The sequence below is a fragment of the Salmo trutta genome, chromosome 23 (assembly GCF_901001165.1).
Source record: "Salmo trutta chromosome 23, fSalTru1.1, whole genome shotgun sequence".
In the NCBI taxonomy this organism is placed as follows: domain Eukaryota; kingdom Metazoa; phylum Chordata; class Actinopteri; order Salmoniformes; family Salmonidae; genus Salmo; species Salmo trutta.
In genome coordinates, this window is record NC_042979.1 from 48634060 (window position 1) to 48656900 (window position 22841).

General features: G+C 41.5%; 2 protein-coding genes and 1 long non-coding RNA gene across 3 annotated transcripts in view; all 3 read left to right on the forward strand.

The window, feature by feature from the left end:
* The first annotated feature begins 4518 nt into the window (after positions 1-4518).
* Positions 4519-9105, forward strand: thap1 (THAP domain containing, apoptosis associated protein 1). The gene is made up of 3 exons (XM_029710549.1): positions 4519-4749; positions 5521-5716; positions 5958-9105. Exons 1-3 carry the CDS (start codon positions 4679-4681, stop codon positions 6390-6392), a joined length of 702 nt encoding a protein of 233 aa, XP_029566409.1. The 5' UTR covers positions 4519-4678; the 3' UTR covers positions 6393-9105.
* A 1818-nt stretch (positions 9106-10923) lies between these two features.
* LOC115160170 (uncharacterized) lies at positions 10924-11954 on the forward strand. Its single transcript, XR_003869020.1, has 2 exons — positions 10924-11487; positions 11563-11954. It is a non-coding gene; the product is annotated as an uncharacterized LOC115160170 (long non-coding RNA).
* A 9095-nt stretch (positions 11955-21049) lies between these two features.
* Positions 21050-22841, forward strand: part of LOC115160171 (MOB kinase activator 3B) — a 50398-nt gene continuing 48606 nt past the window's right edge. Inside the window, exon 1 of the mRNA XM_029710550.1 lies at positions 21050-21232. The gene's annotated coding sequence lies outside the window, so the exon portion shown is untranslated. The remainder of the gene's footprint in view (positions 21233-22841) is intronic.

Below are 22841 nucleotides of genomic sequence, written 5' to 3' on the forward strand. Positions count from 1 at the left end.
ACACAACAGGGAGGTTAACACAACAGGTAGGTTAATAACACAACAGGTAGGTTAATAACACAACAGGTAGGGTTATAACACAACAGGTAGGTTAATAACACAACAGGTAGGGTTAATAACACAACAGGTAGGTTAATAACACAACAGGTAGGTTAATAACACAACAGGTAGGTTAATAACACAACAGGTAGGGTTAATAACACAACAGGTAGGTTAATAACACAACAGGTAGGTTAATAACACAACAGGTAGGTTAATAACACAACAGGTAGGTTTATAACACAACAGGTAGGGTTATAACACAACAGGTAGGTTAATAACAACAGGTAGGTTAATAACACAACAGGTAGGGTTATTGCAGATCTATCTCAACAAATAGGATAAAGAGGTGCAGACAAATAAAATAGTGACTAAAGCTAGGTAGGGTTATTGCAGATCTAGCTAGCCACAGAATGTATCAGTGGTATTACAGAGTTTATCAAGCCTGTAATGATCGTGTTCGAATATATTGCCTCCAACTCTCATATTACTTTCTTGATCAGACTGACATCTAACCTGACATCTAACCTGACATCTAACCAGACATCTAACCTGACATCTAACCTGACATCTAACCAGACATCTAACATCTAACCAGACATCTAACCTGACATCTAACGTCTAACCAGACATCTAACCTGACATCTAACGTCTAACCAGACATCTAACCAGACATCTAACATCTAACCAGACATCTAACGTCTAACCAGACATCTAACGAGACATCTAACAAGACATCTAGACCTGACATCTAACCTGACATCTAACATCTAACCTGACATCTAACCTGACATCTAACCTGACATCTAACATCTAACCTGACATCTAACCTGACATCTAACGTCTAACCAGACATCTAACCTGACATCTAACCAGACATCTAACGTCTAACCAGACATCTAACCTGACATCTAACCAGACATCTAACATCTAACCAGACATCTAACATCTAACCTGACATCTAACCTGACATCTAACGTCTAACCAGACATCTAACCTGACATCTAACCAAACATCTAACATCTAACCAGACATCTAACATCTAACCTGACATCTAACCTGACATCTAACGTCTAACCAGACATCTAACCTGACATCTAACCTGACATCTAACCTGACATCTAACGTCTAACCAGACATCTAACCTGACATCTAACATCTAACCAGACATCTAACCTGACATCTAACCTGACATCTAACCTGACATCTAACCAGACATCTAATGTCAAACCTGACATCTAACATCTAAGCTGACATCTAACATCTAACCTGACATCTAACATCTAACCTGACATCTAACGTCTAACCTGACATCTAACATCTAACCTGACATCTAACATCTAACCTGACATCTAACATCTAACATGACTTCTAACATCTAACCTGACTTCTAACATCTAACCTGACATCTAACATCTAACCTGACATCTAACATCTAACCTGACATCTAACATCTAACCTGACATCTAACCAGACATCTAACCTGACATCTAACCAGACATCTAACCTGACGTCTAACCAGACATCTAACCTGACATCTAACGTCTAACCAGACATCTAACCAGACATCTAACCAGACATCTAACATCTAACCAGACATCTAACATCTAACCAGACATCTAACATCTAACCTGACATCTAACATCTAACCTGACATCTAACATCTAACCAGACATCTAACCTGACATCTAACCAGACATCTAACATCTAACCAGACATCTAACATCTAACCTGACATCTAACATCTAACCTGACATCTAACATCTAACCTGACATCTAACCTGACATCTAACATCTAACCTGACATCTAACCTGACATCTAACCTGACATCTAACATCTAACCTGACATCTGACATCTAACCTGACATCTAACCTGACATCTAACCAGACATCTAACCAGACATCTAACATCTAACCTGACATCTAACATCTAACCTGACATCTAACCAGACATCTAACATCTAACCTGACATCTAACCAGACATCTAACCAGACATCTAACGTCTAACCAGACATCTAACATCTAACCTGACATCTAACATCTAACCTGACATCTAACATCTAACCTGACATCTAACCAGACATCTAACCAGACATCTAACCAGACATCTAACCTGACATCTAACCTGACGTCTAACCTGACATCTAACATCTAACCAGACATCTAACGTCTAACCTGACATCTAACCTGACATCTAACCTGACGTCTAACCTGACATCTAACATCTAACCAGACATCTAACGTCTAACCTGACATCTAACCTGACGTCTAACCTGATGTCTAACCTGACATCTAACCAGACATCTAACCAGACATCTAACATCTAACCAGACATCTAACCAGACATCTAACATCTAACCAGACATCTAACCAGACATCTAACCAGACATCTAACATCTAACCAGACATCTAACCAGACATCTAACATCTAACCTGACATCTAACCAGACATCTAACATCTAACCTGACATCTAACCTGACATCTAACCAGACATCTAACCTGACATCTAACCAGACATCTAACCAGACATCTAACCAGACATCTAACCTGACATCTAACATCTAACCAGACATCTAACATCTAACCTGACATCTAACCTGACATCTAACCAGACATCTAACATCTAACCAGACATCTAACCAGACATCTAACATCTAACCAGACATCTAACCAGACATCTAACATCTAACCAGACATCTAACCAGACATCTAACCAGACATCTAACCTGACATCTAACCTGACATCTAACATCTAACCTGACATCTAACCTGACTTCTAACCAGACATCTATCATCTAACCAGACATCTAACCTGACATCTAACCAGACATCTAACATCTAACCTGACATCTAACCTGACATCTAACCTGACATCTAACATCTAACCTGACATCTAACTGTCTGCGGTGACTGTAACTGGCTGCAGTAACTGGCTACAGTAACTGGCTACAGTAACTGTAACTGGCTACAGTAACTGACTACAGTAACTGTAACTGGCTGCAGTGACTGTAACTGGCTGCAGTAACTGTAACTGGCTACAGTAACTGGCTGCAGTGACTGGCTACAGTAACTGGCTACAGTAACTGTAACTGGCTGCAGTAACTGGCTACAGTAACTGTAACTGGCTGCAGTGACTGTAACTGGCTGCAGTGACTGGCTACAGTAACTGGCTACAGTAACTGTAACTGGCTGCAGTAATGGTAACACAGCACTCCACCAACTCACCTCATTGGTCTCTGTCTCTGACAGTAATGAGCTTTTTGAAAGTGTTATCTCTGGTAATTCCTGGGGTACGTCCCACATTTTAAACTCAAACATACGTCCCAAATGGTGCCCTACGGGTTTTGGTCAAAAGTAGTGCACTATATAAGGAATAGGGCTCTGGTCAAAAGTAGTGCAATATATAGGGAATAGGGTAGCATAGAGCTCTGGTAAAAAGTAGTGCACTATGTAGGGAATAGGGTACCATTTGGGACACAATTGTGGTAATTCCTCTCTGGTGTGGGTGGGTATTACTGTAATGGTATGTCAATACAGAGACATGGAAATGAATGTGTGAAAACAGCAGAAATAGCTTCCGTAAGCAGTTAAGCTTCTCTGTTCCTTCAGGTCATTTAAAATTGCATGGATTTGGGCCTTTTAAAGTATTTATAGACAGATTAAAACATATCCGATGTTAAAAGCTCAAATCTAATTTCACGTGTAAAGTTCTGTAATTTTGTCTTGAAAATTTCACAGAAATAATAACACAACTGTTTTGACCCAGTTTTTGTTTTTAGTAACCTGCCACCTGATACAGTCTTGGGGTGGTCCATTACTGCCCAGGTGAGGGAGGTACCTGCTCAGGTATTGTATTTTGTGTCGTGTAGCTCAGAGTAAATATAGCATGTCCTATAGCATGTGTTCAGTTGTTTTGGGGCAACATATTAAATGTTCTCGCCAGATAAAAGGATAAATGGTGGTATCAAAATGAAAGCCACACAGAAATGTACTAATGTATACCTTTTGGGCCAGCATGGTGTGTGCAACGCCAGGGTTGTGGGTTCGATTCCCACGGGGGGCCAGTACAAAAACCAAAAATCAAACAAAACAAAAAAAAATGTATGAAATGTATGCATTCACTACTGTAAATCGCTCTGGATAAGAGTGCCTGCTAAATGACTTAAATGTAAAATCATAGACGAGATGATGAAATGTTTTTGCCTACTATATTTTCGTTCCCAGGCCCCCGTCCCCACAGGAGGCCTTTTGACTTTTGGTAGGCCGTAATTTTAAATAAGAATTTGTTCTTAATAACTGACTTGCCTAGTAAAATAAAGGTTAAATGAATGAATACAATTCCAGATGTAATCTTTCCAGCAGTGTTTTGCCGCCCCCCAGCGGACAGAGGCGGAATAACACCTTATTATCTTCACCAATCAGAAGAAAGAGAAAATCTCTGCGAATCAGAGTTGAGAAAACATGTCACATGACCGACCGTAGTGAAGTCAAAGACAGATCTCTGAAGCCATTTCGGCCATTGTGGAAAGTGGAAAAGACCTCGCCAAGAAAGGACAAAAATAAAGCATTGAAAGACCAGGGAAAAAGGGACAAGACAACAACTGTTAAAATCTGCCAGTAACTCGCGATTGTAGAGATGGTCCAATCGTGCTCAGCTTACGGATGCAAAAACAGATATCATAAAGACAAAAACATTTCATTTCACAAGTAAGTTCAACTCCCGACATCACCACGGTCACTCTACAGAACTAGCATGATCATACATGTTCGGGTTGTCTAGCCTTGTCTTGTTTACTATCCTAGTCAGTCAGTTAGCTAGCTATTATCACAGCTTTTGCACAGTTGTTGAGAAAGAATCGCCAGATTCCCCCATGACCTAGCCCAGACGCGAACCAGGCTTCACGTAAAACGGGACAATGACGTGATTTTGGGAGGTATGGCAACTAGCTAGCTTCTGTTGACTTAGTTGTAATTGGGTTAAACGCGTGGGAATAGCTACTCATCAAGGCTATGTTAGTGTTGATTTTATAAATAGTAGATTGCAATGTTATTGCTGTCACTCACTAGTATCTTGTGAACGTTTGAATGCGTTTCCGCCCCGCGCGTCAGACTGGCGCTGCGTTTCCGCCTCGCGCGTCAGACTGGCTCTGCGTTTCCGCCCCGCGCGTCAGAATGGCGCTGCGTTTCCGCCCCGCGCGTCAGAATGGCGCTGCGTTTCCGCCCCGCGCGTCAGACTTTGGCTACTTAGGCTATTTACAATCGGTAGATTCAGCACTGACAGATGTAGCCAGTTGGAGGAGCGATTGTTGTTTTAACAGTAGTTGTTGCTAAGGTTAGCCACTACAACAGTGACTAGCTACTGGACTGCCAACACATTAACTACTGTAACAGTTCACTATAACAGTATTTGTGAACCTTAAGAGTTTTGTTTTGTGTTTTGATACTGAAATGCAACAATACTCTGTCGGTGTATTGCAGGTTCCCATTAGCGCGGCCAGACGTGTGTGGAAAATGGGTTGCAGCAATGAGGAGAAACAACTTCAAACCTACCAGATACAGTAATATCTGCTCTCAGCATTTCACTAAAGACTGTTTCAAACCAGAGTGTAACAACAGAGTCCTGAAGGAGAATGCTGTACCTTCACTTTTCTGTTTCAGTAAACTACAAATCAAGGTAACGCACAAAAAGGATGCATCATTTTTCCTGTGGAACCTATAGCCTGGTCTCAGATCTGTTTTTGTACGGTCTCGCCAATGCCGTTGGTTGTTGTCACACCTATCACGCCTGGTGTTTTCAATTGGCATGACAATGACCTGACAAGACAGAACACATCTGGTACCAGGCTGGGGTATGTATACCAAACTATCAAACATTAAATCCTTTTAGATTTGTACTTAATTATTATTTTTCATAGGCAGAGTCCTTGGCCGACCCGTTCCCTCCAGAGATGGACTTCCCCCTGACCCTCCCTTCCCTCCCACTCTCTGACACAGAGGAGACCCAGCAAGAGATACAGACAGAGACTCATCACACTGTAGACCCTTTACCCCTGGTAGAGAACCTTCCCAACAGCATGTCCATCTCCTGCGATCACAACTACACTGTAGAGGACACGGTTCAGCAGAAGAAGAGGATTGAGCAACTGGAAGAACAACTGGACAAGCTGAGGAAGAAGTTAAAGACCGTACAGCAGAAGTGTCGGAGGCAGGAGAGACAATTGAAGAGGTTTAAGGCTATCGGAGAGTTCCAGAGGGTGAACAGGGACCCGGCGCTTGGAGAGGGATATGTGATTCTACCCAAACAGCTTTATGATGTGCTCAAAGGGATTGAGCCCGTAGAGGGCCCGTGAAAGCCTCAAATACACCTAGCCTTGGTGCCAGTCTGTTTTGTGTTATGGAGTTGGCAAGACCACAAACCGGTCTGGGACCAGGCTATAATAGGCTAGGCTACGGACCCTGATTTTTCTCTGGGTCTGCCTTCAGTGTATTGGGGTGGTCCCTGGTTTATCAGTCCCTGCTTTAAAGGGTCAGTGTGAGGACTCCCATATCACCTCTCCCAATAGAGGTGTAGCGGATGGCTAAGCTATCTCTACTACCTTGTCTGAGGCCTAGAACTACTGGCATCCTGTATCCAGAGATGTCTTGTCTAGGGTCAAGTGGTATTGCTGGTGATTTCTTGTGTTGTGTTGTGTCAGAGTGGAGGGTTGTTTGCAAACCGGTCGGGTGGATTTTCCACTTTTGTCACAGACAAAAACAACTATACATTTCTTTTGTAGTTTTTTTTTTTTTAATTTCATTTCATTTTCTTCAAGCTGTAAACTTAAGGGAAAATCCCTCAAAGTACAATAACTCTTATTTGAAGGGTTGATTTTTAGTGTGGTGGAGGGATGAACACTTGTACTGTATGTCCATTGTTTTAGTATTTTAGTCAGTTTATGTGTCCTCTTGGACAACAAATGGAAATGATAAAATGGGAGGTTTGTAATTGACCCGACACTTTCTCTTTTATTTCTACTGTAATATGAAATCATGTGACCCATCTGGTTGTCAGTCAGCTGTATGTCACTTTGAACTATTGTTGCTGCTGAGCAATCCACAATCTTGTATTAGAGCAAAATGTTTAAAAAAAAAAAAATGTTTTCATGAATATTGCTAGCAAACAACAGATTTTGGACAAGGGATCCTTGTAAAAGTTGAGGGTTCAATGTAATATTCATGCAGTTTCTGTTCTTAACCTTTAGCACAACATGGGCCTGGGAGGCTCGTATAGATGTTGGTATCCAGTATCACAGTTATCCATCAATGATACATCTTTTAAACTCAATTCTTCTTGTATTCCCCCAAAAATGTGGTTTTTGACCATAAATTCACTGTAATTTAAAACTTAACAGCAAATGGAACACTGACCTGTGGCAAAATGTGTAGAGTCGCAGGAAATTCATTTTTAAAAACGGCACAAATGTTATTTCCCCAGAGCCCCGAGACTTGATTAGTTGGGGTTTGAATTGCAGAAGTCATAGTTAAACTGTTTTGGGATTATCTGCACTGTTAAATAGGAATTGTGATTTTATTATGAGGGGGGTCCCTGATGAATTGAAAGTTTAGCAACTCCTGATATAGGGTGCCATGTAGGATGTACCCAATGGCGTTTTCAAGGTGAATTATCTCCTAGGGACAGATCTAGGATCAGAGTCCCCCTCCAATACTAACCTTAACTATTAGTGGTGAAAATCCAAAACTGACCCAAGATCTGTCTAGGATCAACCCCCCCCCCCCCCCCCCCCACTTGGGTAAAGACTATCTTTGTGGAGAATCTTATCTCTTGTATTTCTGTTGAAAAGACCAAGTCAAAAGGGCTGTTATTGGGGTTATGATCATATTTAAAGCCATAAGGGAAACTGGACCTTGAATTTACATAGTTGCCTTATAGTGGGTGACCCTGGTTTGTTTCTCATAACATTTTGATCTTATTTCTTTTTGTTTTCTCTAAATTATCTGTGTTCATACTTCCCAATTCAAGTCTCTTATGACCATTTGTTTGTTTTTTTTTATCCATTTTTTTTTTTTAAATAGCTTGTGAGGCTTGATTTTTAACAAGAGGCCACATGGTCAAAGTCCCAACGACTGTTAAGTTATTGATTTGATTCCTTTCTGTATTGGCACATACTTAAGTTATAACTGACGATCTCAGCTTCAACCCCCCCCAGGCAATACTATATTGCCTGTTTGCAATAGATGCAGTAGAGGTCAATCGAACTCGACCTAAACAGTGGAGTTGCATTGGAAACGCGTGGGGGAAAGATCCCGAGTCGTCTCCTTGCCTGCCCCCAGCTTCTGCATGTTATGCTACGAAATCAGCCAAATATATCCAAAAACGGACTTCAGTAACCACATTGTGGGCCAGTTACAATAGATAAATAATTTGCCTAATCGGATTTGACTAATAATCCACTTTGTTACAGCAGATGTGTTGAATTCGCGCCAAACCGAACGTCTGCGTTCCATTGACTCCTTTACTGATAAATTCACCTCTGAAGGTGAAATGTGTACTTACATTCTGAAATCTTGCTCTGATTTATCATCCAAAGGGTCCCAGAGATGACATGAAGTGTCGTTTTGTTAGATAAAATCCTTTTTCATATCCTAAAAAGGTCCATTTAGCATGCATGGTTGATTTTGTATTTCCTCTCATTCAATTTGCAAAGAAAGGAATCTGTGAAAATCTCACGCTAAACGTTGTTTCAACCAGTCAAATCACGTTCGTATGTATTCCTCAGAGATCCTAGAAGGTAACAAGACTTTACTATTTCATTAGGAGTGTAGTGTATCCTATAGGACACCATATTTGGTCAGAGAGCGACGCTTTCATGGCACGCCGATGACGCTGGCGTACTTCACTTGAACGACTCTAACGTTGTCAAATAAGCACCAATCGGGGTCAAACAAAGCTAGTTAGATAGCCAATGAGCTGGGCTTTACGGGAGTATCTGGAAACCCTGTATTTGTCGTAAAATGTAGCTACTAACCTTGTGCGACAGCATGCCTTTTCCTTTTGGACAAAAATAAGAATATGGAGAGTTATGAAGTTATGAAAACTGGTTGTTTGCAAATGTTGAATTTATAATATGGCTACTAATACTGGAAAAGCTAGTTCGCTCATACTTCAAGTTATCCGTCTGTCAAGTAAACTTTGCACATACACTGCCATCTTGTGGACACCATCGGAATTACAACCAGCGTAATGGGTAGAACTGGGACCTTTCTGTTGCATTTCAAAGATGGTGGTAGAAAAATAACTGTTGTTTTTTTTCTTTGTATTTTCTTCTACCAGATCTATTGTGTTATATTATCATACAATCAATTCACATTTCCACAAACTTCAAAGTGTTTCCTTTCAAATGGTACCAAGAATATGCATATCCTTGCTTCAGGGCCTGAGCTACAGGCAGATTTGGGTATGTCATTTTAAGCGAACGTTTTAAAAAGGGGGGCTATCCCTAAGAAGTTAAGGCTGATTTACAGTCCGTTTATCGACATGTCAGTAGACAATTGTCGTAGTGACTTCATGAACATTCTGTTGGCGTTTGACATCAAACGTGTGTTTTCTTAATGAAGAAGTATAAAGGCAAAACGACGGCCTCAGCATTACATCAGCAGCCAGTGCTCCAAATAGCCTTACTTTCTCTATTCACCCATAAACTCATCCATTTAAAAATGACTTCAGTAAATGTCAACCAGGCAACATTAATAAACAATAGCTAGATTTACAACCAATTGGCGACAGATTTTCATGCGAATATTCAAAAATGTGCATAAAGAAAATATGCAAATTTTCCCACCAGTAGTGTTTCTTCCACCAAACTGACTTGTTGCAAACAAAATATACTTTTTCCACTTAAATGTTCATTTACCGAATAAAAATCTATGGTTCAATGTGTTTCCATCGCATTTTCAACTCAGCCGATAGTTTTGTCACATCAACTGTTGCGTTAAATAGTAAATGTGCCTATTCTGGTCTTGACATGGTCTCTGAGGCCAGCCGCTCACAGATACACTGCGGGGTAAACTAGTCTTCATGAGATTATGGATAAAAACGACGATATGTTTATTTGTCATCGATCATCGTGTCACCAGAATATGACAGACTATCGTTTTTTTATTGGAAAGGTGCACTTTCACCCACCCCCTGTGAAGGTGTTCATAATAGATATATTCTGTATTTTATTATACTACCTGGTTACCGAGTCGTAGTGGGACGACTCCAAATTTACTTCATTATGATGGTTATTCCAACGGCGTTTACCGACAAAAATAAAGATCCTACCATGTCGAACGAACAAATGACCTGTCGGCATTTATAAAATTGTATCGAAACTTCCTGTTTCCCATCACAGCTGTCTTGATACTTCCTGTTTCCCATCACAGCTGTCTTGATACTTCCTGTTTCCCATCACAGCTGTCTTGATACTTCCTGTTTCCCATCACAGCTGTCTTGATACTTCCTGTTTCCCATCACAGCTGTCTTGATACTTCCTGTTTCCCATCACAGCTGTCTTGATACTTCCTGTTTCCCATCACAGCTGTCTTGATACTTCCTGTTTCCCATCACAGCTGTCTTGATACTTCCTGTTTCCCATCACAGCTGTCTTGATACTTCCTGTTCCCATCACAGCTGTCTTGATACTTCCTGTTTCCCATCACAGCTGTCTTGATACTTCCTGTTTCCCATCACAGCTGTCTTGATACTTCCTGTTTCCCATCACAGCTGTCTTGATACTTCCTGTTTCCCATCACAGCTGTCTTGATACTTCCTGTTTCCCATCACAGCTGTCTTGATACTTCCTGTTTCCATCACAGCTGTCTTAATACTTCCTGTTCCCATCACAGCTGTCTTGATACTTCCTGTTTCCCATCACAGCTGTCTTGATACTTCCTGTTTCCCATCACAGCTGTCTTGATACTTCCTGTTTCCCATCACAGCTGTCTTGATACTTCCTGTTTCCCATCACAGCTGTCTTGATACTTCCTGTTTCCCATCACAGCTGTCTTGATACTTCCTGTTTCCCATCACAGCTGTCTTGATACTTCCTGTTTCCCATCACAGCTGTCTTGATACTTCCTGTTTCCCATCACAGCTGTCTTGATACTTCCTGTTTCCCATCACAGCTGTCTTGATTCGGTTTTAATTGTATTTTTATGACTTCACTCGTATACAAACTGTATGGAAAGTGGTTAGTGTTTTGGTTCGTTCAAATGACCAGAGTATAACTGACAACGTCTTAACTTTAGATATTTTTTATTCATTATTATATTATTATAAATAACATTATTATTTACAAGGTAATGGCGAGTTTACAGAAAAAAAATGTTTTAAAGCCACAGTGTACGGAAATAAAAGTAGATCATTCTGTATGAGAATTGTTGAACTCCTGCATCTTGTCTCAGGTTGATTTGATCTGGTTGCTGTGGCAGTCCGATCACTGTTGCCAACTCATTTTCAGGGTGAGTTGCTAGGGGCAGGTTGATTTGATCTGGTTGCTGTGGCAGTCCGATCACTGTTGCCAACTCATTTTCAGGGTGAGTTGCTAGGGGCAGGTTGATTTGATCTGGTTGCTGTGGCAGTCCGATCACTGTTGCCAACTCATTTTCAGGGTGAGTTGCTAGGGGCAGGTTGATTTGATCTGGTTGCTGTGGCAGTCCGATCACTGTTGCCAACTCATTTTCAGGGTGAGTTGCTAGGGGCAGGTTGATTTGATCTGGTTGCTGTGGCAGTCCGATCACTGTTGCCAACTCATTTTCAGGGTGAGTTGCTAGGGGCAGGTTGATTTGGTTGCTCAATGACGCTGTGATGTCATTACGTTGAATACGCAATAACGTTACTCAAATTGACTGGTCATCTCTGCAAAAAAAAATATGATTTGACATTTTGTTCAGGTACAGACTCCCAACTCTTTTCTGTACTTCTGGCTGTACAATTTTGATTGAGGCATGTTGATTGTTGTAGATTCTGTTCAAGATTCGTGACCAACTATATTCATTGGGTTTGGCTCGTCGAACCTGTACTACTGCTGCTGCAGTCAGACAACAACGATTTGCAATTTTCTGAAATTGCTGCTGCCTTCTCTCACTTCTGCAGCCAGACACATGTGTTGTAACGGAGAACATCGTTTTTGTGTCATTTAGAGGGAAAAAAATGCATTTTAGCGTTTGAGTCACTTTTCAAAAGTTGCTAAAAGTTCAAAATACATATTTAAAAGTAGCTAAATTTGTTGCTGGGTGCTGTTTGGAAAAAAAAGTTGCCAGGGTAATCTGAAAAATTGCTAAATCTAGCAACAAAAAGTGCTAAATTGACATCACTGAGTCCGATAGGATCCAATGTATGCTTGATCCGATAATCTGGTCGGCGGCGCCATACCGGAGGCACACCGGGGCCAAAATTCAGCTCCATATTGAATCGCCATGCGCCTCTCAAACGTTGTAACAATGCAGACGGAGGGCTCCGTATAGCTCCACATTGACATGGTTGGTTTACAGTAGGTGAGTACGGGAGGTCCTGTATAAACACAAAGTCACTTCCTGGTCAACTTCCTTCAGAGCTGACTGCTCGGCCAAAGCAGACGGCGGATTGACGATGAAGCGCCTTTAAACCCTACACATGACAATGGACGTTTCAATAGTCGCTGAGATTTAAACCAAAGATTTTTGTTTTATAACTAACCCATGTTAGACCACCGTCTGTTATTTCACATGGGAGCAAATGAATTATACTGGGCAGAACAAGCAAGGAGGTGGGCATAGCAACCACGAGTTAGAGAGAGCCTATTGGTGTATTCTAGCATGTATTTGTATATTCCCGTTAGGGGACAACTACTCTGAAGTGCGTGTGGAATAACTCAATTCACACTTGCACTTCTAAACAATGCACATTTAAAAAAAAACTTTGGGCGAAGGATAAGTCTACAAAACTTAATCCACTCTGTTCGTATTGAGATCAAAATGTTTCAAAGATGAGAAAATTAGCAAAATGTTGGTCAGAATCCATCATGCTCTTTCTTTAAAAAGAAATGTTAATTCACCTTTATTTAACCAGGTAGGCTAGTTGAGAACAAGTCCTTTATTTAACCAGGTAGGCTAGTTGAGAACACGTTCTCATTTACAATTGCGACCTGGTCAAGATAAAGCAAAGCAGTTTGACACAAACAACAACACAGAGTTACACATGGAATAAACAAAACATACAGTCAATAATACAGTAGAAAAAGGAAAACAAAAAGTCTATATACAGTGAGTGCGAATGAGGTAAGTTAAGGCAATAAATTGGCCATGATGGTGAAGTAATTACAATATAGCAATTAAACACGAATGGTAGATGTGCAGAAGATGAATGTGCAAGTAGAGATACTGGGGTGCAAAGGAGCAAGATAAATAAATAAATACAGTATGGGGATGAGGTAGGTAGATGGGCTGTTTACAGATGGGCTATGTACAGGTGCAGTGATCTGTGAGCTGCTCTGACAGCTGGTGCTTAAAGCTAGTGAGGGAGATATGAGTCTCCAGCTTCAGTGATTTTTGCAGTTCGTTCCAGTCATTGGCAGCAGAGAACTGGAAGGAAAGACGACCAAAGGAGGAATTGGCTTTGGGGGTGATCAGTGAAATATACCTGCCGGAGCGCGTGCTACGAGTGGGTGCTGCTATGGTGACCAGTGAGCTGAGATAAGGGGGGACTTTACCTAGCAGGGTCTTGTAGATGACCTTCTCCCAATGCCTTACCGTTGATGATGTTAAATGGCATTATGCTTATCCTTGTAATTCCGATCATAACTATTTTATTAACATTATTCTCTTGGCCAAAATATTATATTCACAAATGTAAATTGGGTGGAAAAATTCTTAATTTTAATTGTAACTTACAATTTTATAAATCCCTCAAAGTTGTGAAATTTTAAATAGTTGTGAAAATTATTTTAAGTCATGTCTGTTAATGTCTCATCACATATTCATGATGTCCTGAATTATTTCTGTATTTTTTTTGAGGGGGGGGGGGTTGTCTGGTCTATTATGTCATTGTTTTCACAGGAATGTCCCTGTATTGATGTGTAATATTGTTATTATTGTTACAATAAAATAAAAATAACAAAATAATAATCTTCTCCCAATGCCATCCACTGGGCTTCCTCTCACCACCATATTTGGTAGTGAGTGCAATGCCAACCGGATGCAGCACATTCCAATCAAATCAAGTCAAAGTGTATTTGTCACATGCGCTGAATACAACAGGTGTAGTAGACCTTACAGTGAAATGCTGAATACAACAGGTGTAGTAGACCTCACAGTGAAATGCTGAATACAACAGGTGTAGTAGACCTCACAGTGAAATGCTGAATACAACAGGTGTAGTAGACCTTACAGTGAAATGCTGAATACAACAGGTGTAGTAGACCTTACAGTGAAATGCTGAATACAACAGGTGTAGTAGACCTTACAGTGAAATGCTGAATACAACAGGTGTAGTAGACCTCACAGTGAAATGCTGAATACAACAGGTGTAGTAGACCTTACAGTGAAATGCTGAATACAACAGGTGTAGTAGACCTTACAGTGAAATGCTGAATACAACAGGTGTAGTAGACCTCACAGTGAAATGCTGAATACAACAGGTGTAGTAGACCTTACAGTGAAATGCTGAATACAACAGGTGTAGTAGACCTCACAGTGAAATGCTGAATACAACAGGTGTAGACCTCACAGTGAAATGCTGAATACAACAGGTGTAGACCTCACAGTGAAATGCTGAATACAACAGGTGTAGACCTCACAGTGAAATGCTGAATACAACAGGTGTAGTAGACCTCACAGTGAAATGCTGAATACAACAGGTGTAGACCTCACAGTGAAATGCTGAATACAACAGGTGTAGTAGGCCTTACAGTGAAATGCTGAATACAACAGGTGTAGTAGACCTCACAGTGAAATGCTGAATACAACAGGTGTAGTAGACCTCACAGTGAAATGCTGAATACAACAGGTGTAGTAGACCTCAGTGAAATGCTGAATACAACAGGTGTAGGTAGACCTTACAGTGAAATGCTGAATACAACAGGTGTAGTAGACCTCACAGTGAAATGCTGAATACAACAGGTGTAGTAGACCTCATAGTGAAATGCTGAATACAACAGGTGTAGTAGGCCTTACAGTGAAATGCTGAATACAACAGGTGTAGTAGACCTCACAGTGAAATGCTGAATACAACAGGTGTAGTAGACCTTACAGTGAAATGCTGAATACAACAGGTGTAGTAGACCTTACAGTGAAATGCTGAATACAACAGGTGTAGTAGACCTCACAGTGAAATGCTGAATACAACAGGTGTAGTAGACCTTACAGTGAAATGCTGAATACAACAGGTGTAGTAGACCTTACAGTGAAATGCTGAATACAACAGGTGTAGTAGACCTTACAGTGAAATGCTGAATACAACAGGTGTAGTAGACCTCACAGTGAAATGCTGAATACAACAGGTGTAGACCTCACAGTGAAATGCTGAATACAACAGGTGTAGTAGGCCTTACAGTGAAATGCTGAATACAACAGGTGTAGTAGACCTCACAGTGAAATGCTGAATACAACAGGTGTAGTAGACCTCACAGTGAAATGCTGAATACAACAGGTGTAGTAGACCTCAGTGAAATGCTGAATACAACAGGTGTAGGTAGACCTTACAGTGAAATGCTGAATACAACAGGTGTAGTAGACCTCACAGTGAAATGCTGAATACAACAGGTGTAGTAGACCTCATAGTGAAATGCTGAATACAACAGGTGTAGTAGGCCTTACAGTGAAATGCTGAATACAACAGGTGTAGTAGACCTCACAGTGAAATGCTGAATACAACAGGTGTAGTAGACCTTACAGTGAAATGCTGAATACAACAGGTGTAGTAGACCTTACAGTGAAATGCTGAATACAACAGGTGTAGTAGACCTCACAGTGAAATGCTGAATACAACAGGTGTAGTAGACCTTACAGTGAAATGCTGAATACAACAGGTGTAGTAGACCTTACAGTGAAATGCTGAATACAACAGGTGTAGTAGACCTTACAGTGAAATGCTGAATACAACAGGTCTAGACCTTACAGTGAAATTCTTACTTACAGGCTCTAACCAATAGTGCAAAAAATGTATTAGGTGAACAATAGGTAAGTAAATAAATTAAAAAAACACTGCAAAACTAACAATAGCGAGGCTATATTCAGACACCGGTTTGTCGTGCTGATTGAGGTAGTGTGTGTAACAGTATAGCTTCCGTCTCTCTCCTCACCCCTACCTGGACTCGAACCAGGGACCCTCTGCACACATCAACAACTGCCTCCCACGAAGCGTCGTTATCCATCGCTCCACAAAAACCGAGGACTTTGTAGAGCAAGGGAGACAACTACTTCAAGGTGTCAGAGCGAGTAACCTCACCGATTGAAACGCTATTAACGCGCACCCCGCTAACTTTTACCCAGAGACACTTGTCACATTCTAAATGTGTCCTCTTGCTTCCCGACTAAAACCGTTCGGAAGAGTTTGTGGATAAATTATGTTGTCGTTTTGTGAGGCGTTTGTTGGTTTTGTACTTCGGTAAGTTTTTTTTCTCATTGGTGATTGGTCTACAGTAGGGATTCTTCAATTAAATGTCTTGCTTCTCATTCAACAGACTCGTTTTCATGCAAATTTGTTCAATGAGAAATACTGTACCAAACATATTACATGTTCCACTAAGATCTCCTCGGCAAAAACCTCAAAATTAATGACAGATTTGAAGAAGTGTATACTGGCTAAGGCATCTCAAAATGGACAAACAGTACTATTGGCTTTTTTTTTCTCTTGTAGTTTTTGAAGCATAGGTCTTTTGAGTATGTGAGCACACTCGTTAGGTTGGCCTTATAGGCGCCAGCCGAACTGAAGGATGCGTATGCCTAGTCGTCCTCATGCTTTCCAACTGAAACAGTTTGTACATGTTATTAAGATGCCATTTTGTGACGTTCTTGTTCGTTTTGGACTAAGCCGAGGGTTATTTTCAGCTGTTTACACATTTTTCTTCTTCTTGAGGCAAGCTGAAGTCTACGCCCACTCGTCTGCGATTGGTCAACAGTAGGGATTCTTCAATGAAGTGGCAAGACACTGGAATGACGAACCGCCCCCCTTTGCTGTCTCTGCCTGGCCGGTTCCCCTCTCTGGGATTCTCTGCCTCTGACCCTATTACAGGACTGAGTTACTGGATTACTAGTGCTCCCTGAGCAAGGCAGTTAGCCCCTTTCCTTTCTTCTATGCCGTCCCGAGGAGGGGTGCGTCACATCGTGCCAGGCTTTTTTTTCTTCTTCGCTTTACTCGACTTGAGTGGGTTGAGTCACTGACGAGATCATCCTGTCCGGTTTTGCGTAAATTGGTGGTCTGTTGATATCCCTCTAGTGGTGTGGGGGCTGTGCTTTGGCAAAGTGGGTGGGGTTATATCCTGCCTGGTTGGCCCTGTCCGGGGGTATCATCGGATGGGGCCACAGTGTCCCCTTCTCCCTCTCTCTCTCTCTCTCTTGCTTTGTCTCTCCTCCTACTGCACCTGTTTTCTCGACCACTGAATGATCGGCTATGAAAAGCCAATTGACATTTACTCCTGAGGTGCTGACCTGTTGCACCCTCTACAACCACTGTGATTATTATGAATGTTTGAACACCTTGAAGACCCTTATAGAAAAAAGTTAGCATTCAGAGTGCAGTATAACTGCAGTACGCTACAAATACTGTGTCAAAAATAACCGTTTTGTTTTACTGCAGTAATCTTGAAGTGTAACTGCAGTTAGAGTGCAGGAATTACTGCAATTTCCGCGTCCAAAATACCACAGTCGACTGCAGTTTCAAAACTGCAATCTTTTTTTGTAAGGGCAACGATCAGGCCTTAATGGTCATGTACTCCTATAGTCTCCACCCGGCACAGACAGATGAGGACTGGCCACCCCTCATAGCCTGGTTCCTCTCTAGGTTTCTTCCTAGGTTCTGGCCTTTCTAGGGGAGTTTTTCCTAGACACTGTGCTTCTACATCTGCATTGCTTGCTGTTTGTGGTTTTAGGCTGGGTTTCTGTATAAGCACTGACATCTGCTGATGTTAAAAAGGGCTTTATAAATAATGTCGTTCAATGAGAGACGACTCACCCTCATGCACATTTTTTCACTTGAGAAATACTGCACACCAAACATCCTAGTCAGACGCAAAATTGCGTGACTAAGATCTCCTTGGCAACAATGTCAAAATTAATGACAGATTTCTTGAGTTATTTTTAGATGATTTCCGACGCTACGGCGTCTCAAAATGGACAAACAGTACTATTATTATAACAGTACTAACAGTACCACCTTCCTGGAGGTTTACACCAGGGCTCTCCAACCCTGTTCCTGGAGCACCACCTTCCTGTAGGTTTACACCAGGGCTCTCCAACCCTGTTCCTGGAGAGATACCCTCCTGTAGGTTTACACCAGGGCTCTCCAACCCTGTTCCTGGAGAGACCCTCCTGTAGGGTTTTGCATCAACCCCAGTTGTAACTTACCTGGTTCCGTTTATCAACCAGCTAATTATTAGAATCAGGTGTGCTAGATGAGGGTTGGAGTGAAAACCTACAGGACGGTCAGTAGCTCTCCAGGAACGGGGTTGGAAAGTCCTGGTCTACAGACATGTCGATAGACCAAGTATAATGCTACGTTGAAAACAACTCGGGACTGGGAAATCTCCAACCTCCGAGCGTTCAAGACAACTAGGAAATCGGAGAATAACGAGCTCCGACTGGGAAAATTTGTTTTGGTCATCCAACTCGGGCCTATTTTCTAGAGCTCCGACTTTCCGACCTAAAGATCACTGAACGCATGATTCAACCTCGTTTTTCTTCCCACCCGAGTTCCCAGTTGTCTTGAAAGCAACATAAACTGGCCTTTAGAGATATCGACTATGATTATGACGCGTCTCCTCTAACGCCCCTGTCTTTCTATTTCCTAACACGGTTAAACCAACGCTTTGCGCGCTCTCCAAGTCCGGAAGTCAATATCACGTAGCGTGAAATTTCAGTCACTGATTAATAATATTTGCCCCGGTATTTCAGGATAGAAAAATATAATAACATAATGTCGTAGACATAGCTAGCCATTACCGTCCCTTAACACTCAAAGAGACAGATTCAATGGCTGTAGCATAGCGTATTTGACTGAATGATTAGTTAATAAATATCTAACAAATTATGAATAATAAGTATATGTTATAACCTGATAATAGACGACTAATGATAATATAACAACTTCAAATACCGAGCTAGTAACGTTAAGTAGCCTCGGTTAACTTAGCTGACCTTCACTACAGGGAAGTCAGCAGAGTTTTCTGAGACATTTTTACAACTCATTGAAACTCTGAAAATAAATACATGGGCAAATGTTACCAAACATGATAGTAATAGGCTCTGCATTACGGTAGGCAGCTAATTGTTAAATGACACTTTCCATCCTTACCTTGGAATGTCTGTGAGAGTGAGAGAGACAACACCAGCTAGTCAATGGGAGCGCAGTAGACCGGCCATCTGAATAACAAGCGTTACAATGGCAAAATACATTTATTACTCAGCAAATATGGAGTTTCGCCGAGCAACTATTTTCATTTACTCCCATTACAGCCTTCATGTACTTCCAAAAAAAAAGTCGAAATAAAAAATGTACAACCTAACCGGGGGGAAAAAAATCCTATTCTGCACCTCCGACCACTCATTACAGCTACAGGTCTGAGGTCGACACCGTCTCAATGCACCGGAGGTGCTGAAGAGGTACATTTTTAGTCATTTAGCAGACGCTCTTATCCAGTGCGACTTATAGTAGTGAATGCATACATTTCATTTCATGCATTTTTTTGTACTGGCCCCCCGTGGGAATCGAACCCACAACCCTGGCGTTGCAAACACCATGCTCTACCAACTGAGCCACAGGTACCCAATGTCAAGTAATCACAGAATATAATGCTGATTTTGTGCAGGTATTTTTTTTGTTTTACATCACCAGATGACTTTGTAAAATAGTGTTTCTGTAGTTTCAACACGAGATGGCACTGTTGTTAAAACTTAAGTACAGTAGCCATGTAAATTAGTTTGTAACAAGACCCCTTTTCATCCCGTGGTTGTTAAAGCTGTAATAAATTCACTTGATTTTTTTTTTCTAACAGCCGATATTGCAATTCAACTTATAAATGTAAACGAGTAACCTGTTTGGCTTTCCTCACTTGTTGTAAACGCAACATCGGTTTGTATCCTCAGCAGCACCACGCGGTCCTCCTCGGCGGTGCTATAGGTTGGTGTTATTTCACCGGGTTTTCCTCCCTGGCTGTGCTATAGGTTGGTGTTATTTCATCGGGTTTTCCTCCCTGGCGGTGCTATAGGTTGGTGTTATTTCACCGGGTTTTCCTCCCTGGCTGTGCTATAGGTTGGTGTTATTTCAACAGGTTTTCCTCCCTGGAGGTGCTATAGGTTGGTGTTATTTCACCGGGTTTTCCTCCCTGGCTGTTGCTATAGGTTGGTGTTATTTCACTGGGTTTTCCTCCCTGGCGGTGCTATAGGTTGGTGTTATTTCACTGGGTTTTCCTCCCTGGCTGTGCTATAGGTTGGTGTTATTTCAACGGGTTTTCCTCCCTGGCGGTGCTATAGGTTGGTGTTATTTTCAACAGGTTTTCCTCCCTGGCGGTGCTATAGGTTGGTGTTATTTCAACAGGTTTTCCTCCGTGGCGGTGCTATAGGTTGGTGTTATTTCAACGGGTTTTCCTCCCTGGCTGTGCTATAGGTTGGTGTTATTTCACCGGGTTTTCCTCCCTGGCGGTGCTATAGTTTGGTGTTATTTCACTGGGTTTTCCTCCCTGGCTGTTGCTATAGGTTGGTGTTATTTCACCGGGTTTTCCTCCCTGGCTGTTGCTATAGGTTGGTGTTATTTCACCGGGTTTTCCTCCCTGGCGGTGCTATAGTTTGGTGTTATTTCACTGGGTTTTCCTCCCTGGCTGTTGCTATAGGTTGGTGTTATTTCACCGGGTTTTCCTCCCTGGCGGTGGGAGGTCGAGCGGGATACAGACATTTGTGTGTGGGAACTGTAGTCGAACGACGTCCGGAGAGCATATGGTTGGATTTACCTAATGTTCAGGTAAGGACGATACGCTCAGAAATATATGAAGCATATTTTATGTTTTTAAATAGCACTTTAAAGGGTATTGAATGAATGCAGTTGTACTCTGGTCATCCAAGTTTAACGTTACTTTGTCGCGTTGCTTGTTTCAACGAAAGTTTCTTCCCCTTTGATGTTACAATGTTTTAACTTTCAATAGCCGTTTACGATTTGAGTGAGTTAAATGTGATCCATTTCTTTCCAGTTTCATTACGCATTGCCTCGATTTATTCATACATTTGCGAGTTTGCTTTTCTGTAATCGAGGTAATGCGTAATGAAACTGAAAAAAAATTGGAAAACATTTAACTCACTCAAATCGTAAACGGCAATTGAAAGTTAAAACATTGTAACATCAAAGGGGAAGAAACTTTCGTTGAAACAAGCAACGCGACAAAGTAACGTTAAACTTGGATGACCAGAGTACAACTGCATTCATTCCATTTCCCTTCTCATTTTCTGGGGTATCCAATCTCGAAAGAACAGCGCCGAAATCTGATACTAATATTACCCTACTTTTCTATTAGCCTCTTATTCAAGCCTGTGCTGACTCTGTTCTGTTGAAATGAATACACACTACCTTTTTTTACAAATTAATATTCAACCTACTCTGAAATAAAGTAAAATGTTTCAGTGTATGCAGGTTATTTTTTTATTTTTTGGGGGGGCGTGATGTATAATAATGGTAAAGAAGAAAGTAGCCTACTGGTCATTTTACTACAGAGGACCAATAATTCAGACTATTGAGTACATTGAGTATAATGACAGCTGGATGAAAACAATACATTACCCCTCCTGACTAAGGATACAGGGGGATTGAATGATTCACACAGCCTGCCTTCCCACATGCACAGTATAAACCAGGCTACATGCACAGTATAAACCAGGCTACATGTGCAGTATAAACCAGGCTACATGCACAGTATAAACCAGGCTACATGCACAGTATAAACCAGGCTACATGCGCAGTATAAACCAGGCTACATGTGCAGTATAAACCAGGCTACATGCACAGTATAAACCAGGCTACATGTGCAGTATAAACCAGGCTACATGCGCAGTATAAACCAGGCTACATGCGCAGTATAAACCAGGCTACATGTGCAGTATAAACCAGGCTACATGTGCAGTATAAACCAGGCTACATGCGCAGTATAAACCAGGCTACATGTGCAGTATAAACCAGGCTACATGCACAGTATAAACCAGGCTACATGCGCAGTATAAACCAGGCTACATGTGCAGTATAAACCAGGCTACATGTGCAGTATAAACCAGGCTACATGTGCAGTATAAACCAGGCTACATGTGCAGTATAAACCAGGCTACATGCACAGTATAAACCAGGCTACATGCACAGTATAAACCAGGCTACATGCACAGTATAAACCAGGCTACATGTGCAGTATAAACCAGGCTACATGCACAGTATAAACCAGGCTACATGCGCAGTATAAACCAGGCTACATGTGCAGTATAAACCAGGCTACATGTGCAGTATAAACCAGGCTACATGTGCAGTATAAACCAGGCTACATGTGCAGTATAAACCAGGCTACATGCCCAGTATAAACCAGGCTACATGTGCA